General features: G+C 41.5%; 2 protein-coding genes across 2 annotated transcripts in view; one reads left to right on the forward strand and one right to left on the reverse strand.

Moving 5' to 3' along the window:
- Positions 1-19: 19 nt before the first annotated feature.
- On the forward strand, positions 20-3,021 carry il17d (interleukin 17d). The gene is made up of 2 exons (XM_020618899.1): positions 20-1,984; positions 2,462-3,021. The coding sequence occupies exons 1-2, from the start codon at positions 1,674-1,676 to the stop codon at positions 2,781-2,783; spliced, it is 633 nt and encodes a 210-aa protein (XP_020474555.1). The 5' UTR covers positions 20-1,673; the 3' UTR covers positions 2,784-3,021.
- Positions 3,022-6,649: 3,628 nt separating this feature from the next.
- Positions 6,650-10,387, reverse strand: part of eef1akmt1 (EEF1A lysine methyltransferase 1) — an 8,695-nt gene continuing 4,957 nt past the window's right edge. Inside the window, exons 5-6 of the mRNA XM_020618913.1 lie at positions 10,201-10,387; positions 6,650-7,183 (exon numbers count right to left, since the gene is read on the reverse strand). The exon at positions 10,201-10,387 is cut by the window's right edge and continues 22 nt beyond it. Of these exons, the coding sequence (XP_020474569.1) occupies positions 7,050-7,183; positions 10,201-10,387 (321 nt within the window). The 3' untranslated portion in view covers positions 6,650-7,049. The remainder of the gene's footprint in view (positions 7,184-10,200) is intronic.

The raw sequence follows: 10,387 nt of genomic DNA on the forward strand, positions 1-10,387 counted from the left end.
CGTTTGTTTTACACAGACAGACCTCCTGATTTTTAAAGCTGAGTATCTGTTGTACATATCCCTTTGAATACCCAACACGTGGGATGAATGTGTAAAATTTGGTTAAAGTGCAGTCTGTATTTGGACATTTTGTTGTGGCTCTGTACTCCAGAACAATGAAGCTGAAATAACACAATAACAATAAGACCAAAGTGCTGACATTTACATTTAATTGGAACACATGTTCATACCTGTCTGATGAAGTGTGGAGAAATCATCCTAGACTTTTTGTGAACACACACAGTTCCTCCCAAGGGGCCTACAACACTTGCCAAAAGCTACAATCCACAAAGACGGCATGTTTACCCTATAGTCTCCTTTTTATTTTAGGTTCAGCTTTGAGGCACAGAGCCAAAACAATGAAAAACACATCAAGGTCCTAATATTTTTGGCTACACTGTATGTTTTCCTGTGTGAGACTGGGGGATGTCTGGAAAATTCATATGAACACGTAGGCACCCAGTCTGGTTCAGGTCCTGTTTCACTCATTTTATAGCATTTTGTACTTATTCAAAAATACTTCTTTGTAGATAATTAATTTTTTTCTTGTTTGTTCATTTCATTGTGGTTTGAATACACTTCAGCATAAGATACAGTGCCATTGCGCACGTGTGGACCGAGAGCAACCGTAGAATAAAGTGTAAGTTTACAGCGATGTAACTTTAATGTGGTCAAAGAAATCGGCAAAGCTGCAATCGAGCAGTGTTCTACCAGTCAACTCATCTTTTGATTCGTTCAGTAAATGAACCATAGTTTGACCTGAAAGCCTGTAAAACTCCCCTATATTCTCCTCTGGCGAGCCACGCCATGTAGAATATATATATATATACAGTAAGTATATATGGCGACAATCCTTAGTGGCGGTGGAGATGGATGGACCGTGCTTTAAGCAGTTAAAATGATTATTATTATTTTTTTGATGGTGACCTTGGCTTGTGTGCATGAAACCAGAGTTGATATAAGAGGTTGGACACACAGTTTGTAGCCAGGATCCAGCAGCAGAGCGCACACAGCCAACACTCTGGACTTCCCACTACTTTCAGGCGCAGCTCTCGTGAATGCTGGGGCTTTTCTTGCCGGCTAGAGGTTGGCCATTATCTGTCACTGCTTCAGTCTGATTTAGAGTCGTTTTGAAAGGTGGACCGCGCTGTTGGTGCGCGCATGAACCCTTTCATTGGATTTACGCACACATCGCTGGAGAAAGTCGACCAGAATAGCGCACTTGGTGTGGCATTAGCTCGTCTCCAACAGAAAGCGGCAGCCGTAAAGCTCCCGATTTGATCATTTGTGTCTAAAGTAATTATTATTGTTAGCAACGCCGCGGAGGTGTTGTACCAAGATGCTTCCGGAGTTGGCCTGGCGGCGCGCCTGTGCCTCGGAGGACGCGCCAGAGCCGTGGACTGTTTGCCTGCTGTTGGGTTTAGAGCTTCTCCAACATTTCGCTGGATTATAACCGAGAACAGCAGCCTTTTAACGGCAAAACTGTCTCATCAAAGTCACGTGTGTTTTGACAACCTACTCTCATCTGTTAATAAAGCCGAGGACGGCGAATGTGATTGAAAACAAACAGCGCGCTGGGAAACCTTTTTCAGTGGATACGTATTTTGACAAAACGCATCGAGAATCGCATAGTGATGCTGCGTCGTATTCGCGTCCTGCTGTTACTGCTGCACCTGACCGTGCTGCTCCTGGGCTGGTCAGCCGGGGCTGGTCGGGTACGGAAGAAGGCCACCAGGACCCGGACCTGTCTGGACCTGCCAGAGGAGATCCTGGAGCAGATTTTCGGGCGGCTCTCAGTAGGAGTGATGAGCGCTTTCCATCACGCCCTGCAGCTGGAGCCGCAGGACAAGCTCAACCTGACCTGTCCGACCACCGCAAGGTCCCCAACCGAGAGCAAGACCCGACTCCCGGTCAATCTGCTCAGCATCTCCCCGTGGGCCTACAGGTGAGAGTAAATGCAGCTTTTATTTTTAATTCGTCACAAAGCTATAAAACACAGACTGCAACATTCAGTATTACTATTTGCGTAGCAGTATTAAACTGTTCCAGATGAACATAACACTTGGAGAACAAGTCAAAAATTGAGGTTTTGGTAAGTGGCATGATTTAATAGGCGTTTTATGGGTCAGTTTCTTTTTTGCTGCAGTGAGTCTCTTCTGGCTTCAGGTCTTCCTAGGACTCTTGTTAAATATATTGTGCAGCAGCAGAAATTCATTCAGCCACCTAATTAGTTTTTTCACTAAAGAAAAACAACACTGACTGCTGAAGAGAGCTGAGTTTAAAAAAGTGAAATATACAAAATATTCTCACACAAAGTTTGCAGACACACTTTGTGTTCATGTGTGCTTAAGATACAGTATTTATGAGCATTGGATAAAGATTCTTAAAAACAAAGATGCATTTGTTGAATGTATCCCTGCAGGATTTCGTATGACCCAACTAGGTATCCCCGGTATATCCCTGAGGCCTACTGCCTGTGTAAGGGCTGCCTGACTGGACCATATGGTGAAGAGAGCAACCAGTACCGCAGCACTCCAGTCTACACCCCCTCTGTCATCCTGAAGAGAACAGGTGCTTGTGTTGGTGGCCGCCACTCCTATGGAGAGATCTACATCTCCATTGCTGTGGGATGCACCTGTGTGCCGCTGCTGGAGAAGGAGCGGGACGGCCACAGCAGCAACCAGAGCACGGAGAGAGAAGAGCCCAAAGCCAAACGGCTCATCCCTGCAGGCAAGAAAGTGTGAAGGAAGCACTGCTGTCCAGATAAGTCTTTCTGCACCAGACCCACATTCGTTAGTTTCATCTTTCCCCTCTGACACGTTCAACACCTTGAGTGATTATACCTTGAAGTAGATGCCCCTGTAACTTTCCCTAAACAAGTACATATTGAATATTTGGATGGTGAAGGGTTTGGTACAAAGCTCTTGGATAGTTTCCTTCTCGAAGCAAATGAGGACTGTGTCCCTGTTTTAGTTTTACACATGACCTATTTGGTCCACTTTCATTCTTGACTTTGGACCTAAACTTAGGTTTGACCTGTATTTGTCAAAGATCTCTACAAGGATACAAAAATAAAAGTACAGCAAACCAAATCTGTTGTATTGGCTGGACCAGGGCCAAAATCGAGTCCAGATGAAGGACATGACAGATGAGGGGGATGGGCTTGGTCAAAATGCAGAAATCACCTCTCATGTATTTCTTGTAGCAAACCATGCAGATAGTTTTTGTTTTATTTGCTCAGGTTTTGAGAACCATGTGCCACAACCAAGTGTGTGCATTGTACTGAGGAGAAGGCAGAAATTTAAAACCTTGGCACATAAAACCAAACTATCTGCATGACTAGACACCAGCAGAAATACATAAGAACAAGTTATTTGGATGGACCAGTGCATAGAAAATAAAAGAAAGCAAATACTGATCAGCAGAATTACATGCCTCAGTATTATCCTGATCAACGCTGCCACCTACCGGCCAAAAGCTGTGCACCAGCTGAAACCTCAGATGATGCTCTGTGTTGTTCTGACACACTCCGGGATCAACTTTGTTATTGAAACAACAAATATTCCAGGTGATTGTAATGATCACAATGCTGCCAAGAAAAAAAAAGACTTGGACAAAACACTTTGAAATATGTCTTTACTTTACACTGTTATTATTATTATTATTATTATTGTTATAAAACATTCAAAACTCTGACTTCTCATTTTAAAAGTTTATTTAAATTGGTATTTTATTGATTCAATATTAAAGAATGAAGCCATTCATAGTTGCATTATATATTGATTTTTGGATGGATACGGTTCATTTAAAAATAGGAAAGCTTTTTCTGCTGAATTACTGTTTAACCCTATAAAACCATTTGTATCATATTTGATACGTGAGGTTTCTGAGCAAAAACAAATCACCAAAAATGCCCCATGTATCAAATGTGATACAAAAGGAATAAAAATAATCAAAATAATATGGCACCTCTATTCCTATATGCCTGGACTGTCTGTCTATGGGTATATGGCAAATAAAAATCGTGAATCTTGAATTTCGAATCATGAATTATATTTTGGATTTTGTTAAAAGGTTTAATAAACATCTCAGTTCCAAAAAATTAGAATGTTCTGGCTAGTTTTTGATATGTTGGGCTTTACAGGGTTAAAAATAACAGAATCTTTGATTTCAGATGATGATGACAGGAAAAGTACTACTGACCTAAAAACAGTGATTTATAAAAATGTAACCATGAAGTTGTTCCAAATCATGGTCTGACAGCCAAAACCTGGCTTCTGAACAGCCTGTTTTGTCCCACTACTCAAGAATCACTTGTTTCTCAGTTGTAAATGGAATTTGTGGATGTCAGTTCATCAGATTACACCTTTCACATTAACTATACAAACTAAATTTGCTCTTGTGTATTTCTCATTTTGCATTTTCAAGCTACAGGGACTGGTTCCATTTTTGTTTTAACAGCAACCGCTGTGATCACCAGATCATTGAAGGTGGTAAGAAAATAAATGCGCTACTATAAAAAATATCATCTCTCCAGTTTCACTTTATCCTTCCTGCTGCATTGCAGCCCACTCAAAGCACTTTCACACCATTTGGCCATTCACCCATTTGCACTCACACATTCACACGCCGGTGTCATCACCGGGAGCAACTGGGGTTCAGTGTCTTGCTCAAGGACACTTCGACGTGTGGACTGGACAAGCCGGGAATCGAGCTGCTAATCTTTCCGGCTCTACCTCCTTAGCCACAGCTGCTCCTGTTGAATCAACAGTTTGAGCATACACTGAACATTGTCATTTTCATGGAAGATTATTTACTACAGGACTGCTGGGCTAGACTTGGTTTTAGCTTCAGTAGGTGTACCCAGAAGCCTTAAGATTGAAGAGTTGGACTTGTGCAAACTTCCTGTTGTTGTGGGTATGTCAGCTAATTTAGCTAGCTATCTAGGCACCTAATTATTAAAATGACCCAATACTGGAGGGAGATGGTCAGAAAAGTTGTAAAACATGTATAAATGTTTAGACACATGTTGCTAACTTAAAATGCCACATGTATCATTACTGCTATTGATTTTAGCTTCTTACTTTAGAAGCCAAGTCGATGTACCTCTGTGGTGCTGCTCCTAATGTTTGGAACTATTTAACCATTACTCTCAAAAAAAAAAAGTCCTGAGTCAATGGAGATGTTGTTACTTCCATCTTAATCCACTCTGGGTGTACCTAATAAACTGGCAACTGAGTGTGCACTGTTGTTGGTGCCTTGTTTGTTCAACCTAGGAGTAATGCTGATTTACATACTGGGTAGGAGGGGAGACGGATCACGCCTGAACCCAGCCAATGTCTATAACCAGTGATGGAAAGGAAATAAGTTTATTTCACTACTGTACTTTAATGTGGGTGTGGTCTGCCTGATGCTAATTTATATAATTTAATTTACTTCTGACAGCTGTATTCACTAGTTATTTAAAGATTAGGATTTGACACATTGTATATTCTTAATTAAACCAGTGGTTTCCTGGCTTTGACCGCTTATAGAACATCAGTGTCTGGTTGGGGCCTTTTTGTTTTTATGTCTGATTTGAGCAGATCCTCTAATTTTTTTTTATTGAAAAAAGTAACATTAACAAAACTGTACCGAACATGGGAGACCAGACAACTCATTCTCAGTCAACAACTCGAATATGAACACTTTCAGTATAGTAACAAAATAGCTAATTGTATAGATGCTCCTCTCACCATCGATGAACTCCATAAAGCACAGATTTCAATGCCAGGGCAACAGTAAGTACAAATGGCATCAGGTCACAAAGTTTCACTTTACAGCAGGGTACCAGGCCCAATCTCACCATCTCTAGTTGCTGTTTTCATTGAGCCTTTAGCAGCAGCGATACGACAGAACAATATAATTAAAGGAATACAAGATACTTCCTCAGAACATAAGATTAGTCTTTATGCAGATGATTTATTATATTTACAGGAAACTTTACATATTATTAACACATTCTCTAAGATCTCAAACTACACAATAAACTGGAATAAATCCACCTGACTACCACTCTCTGAGGATGCCTGGGATTCTGCAGCTCAAGTCTCCTCCCCCCAATTCTGCACAGGCAACATTAAATATCTAGGTATTAATAACTCCCCCAGGATGTCAGAACTTTTTAATCTCAACTACACCCCCCTTGCTAAAAAAGATAGAAGATGATTTCAAACGCTGATCCAATCTTCCTCTCTCACTCAGGTCGAATAACTACTGTCAAAATGAAAACTCTACCTCAAATTAACTACCTGTTTTTTTGACCACTCATGGTCATGTGTCAAATATCACATGACCATGTGATATTTCAGTTTTTCTTTTTTTTTAAAAATCTGCAAAAAAATGTCAAACATTCTGTGTTTTTCTGTCAATATGGGTTGCTGTGTGTACATTAATGAGGAAAAAAATGAACTTAAATGATTTTAGCATATGGCTGCAATATAACAAAGAGTGAAACATTTAAGGGGGTCTGAATACTTTCCGTACCCACAAAATAACCCTAATAACTCAGTTGCAGACCTTCCTTTTCTACCAAACTCTATTAAGAAAATGAATCACTGTAAGAACAAGTTCAGAGGCTGAGGGGATGTCTTTAAAGCACTTTTGTCCGAACAGCATCTGAAATCCAAAGGTCTTTAATTTGCAATGACATAAAACCTCACACTGGAGAAGCTGGAAACCCCTAAATCTTTTACCTCTTTGCCTGATTACCAGCTTACATCACTGCCCACAACTCACATCCACTCATTTTTCACTGGTTGAAGAATCATTTCATAGAAAGCCAGCAAGTTACCAAATATTCCTTCTTCACAAGCCCCAGCTGACTGGTAACAGTTCCACTTTGACTGCAGGTGTGAATGCAGCACCTCCGTCCTCCACAGCTGTCAAGCGTCTGTGTGGTGCCCTCACGCCATCAGGCTGCTGCCATTTCTGCTCTGATCACCCAGTGCTCATCACGTAGGTCCAGCTCCTCAGCAGGTCAGAAGGCGAGTCGGGTAGTTGACAAAGCAGCGAAACTCATTGGACAAGTTTCTGCTGTGTTTCGGCAGGAAGCTGCACATTTTTACATCCAGGAATTCTTTGGCGACATTCTCCATGACAGCTCCTGCAGAACAGGCACAGACATCCAAGCTGAAAAAGTAAGTTGTTGCTTCTCCTCCTAAAATTTCAGTGTAAGATGAGTAACGTTACTTTAAAGCCACTGCGTGTTGAATTTGAAAACTGGACCGTGTCAGACAGCAATGCACGTCTGTGTACAAGTGTACAATTGGGAAACTGTTTTCTGATTTTGGTTTTCTCATTTCAAAATGAAAATCCATTGTTTGTCAAGTACACGGACCAGTACAGCCCAAATTTTAAAACGTAGCTATAGCACACTATTGTGCAGCTGGCTATAAGCAGAAGGTCATTAAATGTTTATTAAGGTACTATATTTGTTAACGGTAATGATTTCTCCTGCAAACACAACTTTCCTATTATTGCAGCGTTTCACTATTTTGACATTATCTGTTTAGACACCAGCCTCCACTTACAGTCCACAGGCGGAGTGGACAAACACTTATGTCTGCTTACAGCTACTTAATGGTGTTATAAACTCTTCAGGAATTTTTATATACTGCTATGAATGCTGAATAGGGGGTCTACAGAGAGATGATATATAGTCACATAAAAGAGGCTCCAATAGTTCTGAGTAAATATTTGACTGGGTTTTGAAATCTTTGACTTCAACTTTAAAGTATCAAACACCACAGGAACAGAAGAGAAGAATATGGAAGTACAGTGGTGTGAACAAGTGTTTGCCCCCTAAACCTAATAACTGGTTGGGCCACCCTTAGCAGCAACAACTGCAATCAAGCGTTTTCGATAACTTGCCATGAGTCTTTTACAGCGCTGTGGAGGAATTTTGGCCCACTCATCTTTGCAGAATTGTTGTAAGTCAGCCACATTGGAAGGTTTTCGGGCATGAACTGCCTTTTTAAGGTCATGCCACACCATCTCAATTGGATTCAGGTCAGGACTTTGACTAGGCCACTCCAAAGTCTTCATGTTGTTTTTCTTCAGCCATTCAGAAGTGGACTTGCTGGTGTGCTTTGGATCATTGTCCTGCTGCAGAACCCAAGTTCGCTTCAGCTTGAGGGCACAAACGGATGGCCGGACATTCTCCTCCAGGATATTTTGGTACACAGCAGAATTCATGGTTCCATTTATCACAGCAAGTCTTCCAGGGCCTGAAGCAGCAAAACAGCCCCAGACCATCACACTACCACCACCATATTTTACTGTTGGTATGATGTTCTTGTTCTGAAATGCGGTGTTACTTTTACACCACACATAATGGGACACACACCTTCCAAAAAGTTCAACTTTTGTCTCGTCTGTCCACAGAGTATTATCCCAAAAGTCTTGGGGATCATCAAGATGTTTTCTGGCAAAACTGAGACGAGCCTTTATGTTCTTTTTGCTCAGCAGTGGTTTTCGTCTTGGAACTCTGCCATGCAAACCATTTTTGCCCAGTCTCTTTCTTATGGTGGAGTCATGAACACTCACCTTAACTGAGGCAAGTGAGGCCTGCAGTTCTTTGGATGTTGTTGTGGGGTCTTTTGTGACCTCTTGGATGAGTTGTCGCTGCGCTCTTGGGGTAATTTTGGTCGGCCGGCCACTCCTGGGAAGGTTCTCCACTGTTCCATGTTTTCGCCATTTGTGGATAATGGCTCTCACTGTGGTTCGCTGCAGTCCCAAAGCTTTAGAAATGGCTTTATAACCTTTTCCAAACTGATAGAGCTCAATTATTCTCTTTCTCATTTGGTTTTGAATTTCTTTGGATCTCGGCATGATGTCTAGCTTTTGAGGATCTTTTGGTCTACTTCACTTTGTCAGGCAGGTCCTATTTAAGTGATTTCTTGATTGCGAACAGGTGTGGCAGTAATCAGGCCTGGGTGTGGCTAGAGAAATTGAACTCAGGTGCGATAAACCAGTGTTTTGACAGGGGGGCAAACACTTGTTCACACAGGGCTATATAGTTTTGGATTTTGTTTTCCCTTAATAATAAAAACCTTCATTTAAAAACTGCATGATGTGTTTACTTGTGTTATCTTTGACTAATATATAAATTACTTTGCTGATCTGAAACATTACAGTGTGACAAACATGCAAAAAGATAAGAAATCAGTAAGGGGGCAAACACTTTTTCACACCACTGTACATCCCCATCCAAACCACAGTGAGCACCACTCAGTTTGCAACCCAGCATTTGAGAGTGCACAAACACAGATTTGTAAGAGCAGAGTCAGGTTTGAGAGCATATCCCCGGCCATGTGTGCATGAATTCATTTCTGAGTTTGCACTATTATTTCTCCACTGGGGCTCATGTGACAGTCAGTCAGAGCCAGAGGTTTTGAAGGTGCACAAAACAAGCCGCGAGCACTCTTCAGGTTGCAAATCATAGATTGAGAGCACAGGGAACGGATTCGTAAGAGCAGACTCAGATTTGAGAGAGAGGACAGAATATATAGAGAAATATGAGCGTGCACATTGCCAAGTGTACACTCTCAAATCTGATTCTGCTCTTCCAAACATGCGCCTGCATGCTCTCCAACGCTGAGTAGCAAACTGAGTAACACTTAAAATGTAGTTTGTGCACCTCAAAACGTTTTGGTGACTTTGGACTTCCACACAACTATCATCCATCAAACAGCAACATCTGCTAAAACAGTAAAGTGAGACTTTGTACTAAGCACACCTCGCAGAGACTATTCAAGTTGTACCACTACACCAAAAACAGCTATTTTATTCCTGTCTGTCCATTTGTGCTGTACTGTATTACATTCAAGTCACAGACCAACCTTACATCTGTTGTTCTTGGAGACTTGTGAAGAAAGAAAAACAGAATAAAAGTCTTTTTAATGTCTTTTCAAATCATTGAACATGTTTATATTTTTTAAATGGACAGAACAATCTTTGTAGATTCTGTGAATAAATTAACAACCGTCTTAAATGTTAGTGAACCGAGGACGTGGGTTTTTAAATGGCCGTCAGCTTTTTCCCTTTCAGAAAAACAGATGCTGAGCTCTGTGACATGACAGACACTGGGATTAGGTGCCAACATCACCCCTGCCCTCTCACCTGTGCACAGTAGCACTTTGCCTTTGCTCAGGTACTTGATGGTTTCAGCCACTTTGCTCAGACACTCCTCAGACAGATAGGGTGGGTCAGCGAGGACGATGTCGAAGCTCTGAGGACACACGCTGGCTGGAAAAGACAGCGGCTCGTTGTAGTCGTAGAAGATGAAGTCGCTGCCGTAGGTGGCAAA

Source organism: Monopterus albus, unplaced genomic scaffold (genome assembly GCF_001952655.1).
Source record: "Monopterus albus unplaced genomic scaffold, M_albus_1.0 scaffold211.1, whole genome shotgun sequence".
Taxonomy (NCBI): Eukaryota; Metazoa; Chordata; class Actinopteri; order Synbranchiformes; family Synbranchidae; genus Monopterus; species Monopterus albus.

Coding starts and splice junctions, on each gene's coding strand:
- il17d (XM_020618899.1), top strand. CDS start 1,674: ATGCTGCGTCGTATTCGCGTCCTGCTGTTACTGCTGCACCTGACCGTG. Junction 1,985..2,461: donor ATCTCCCCGTGGGCCTACAG/GTGAGAGTAAAT, acceptor GTATCCCTGCAG/GATTTCGTATGACCCAACTA.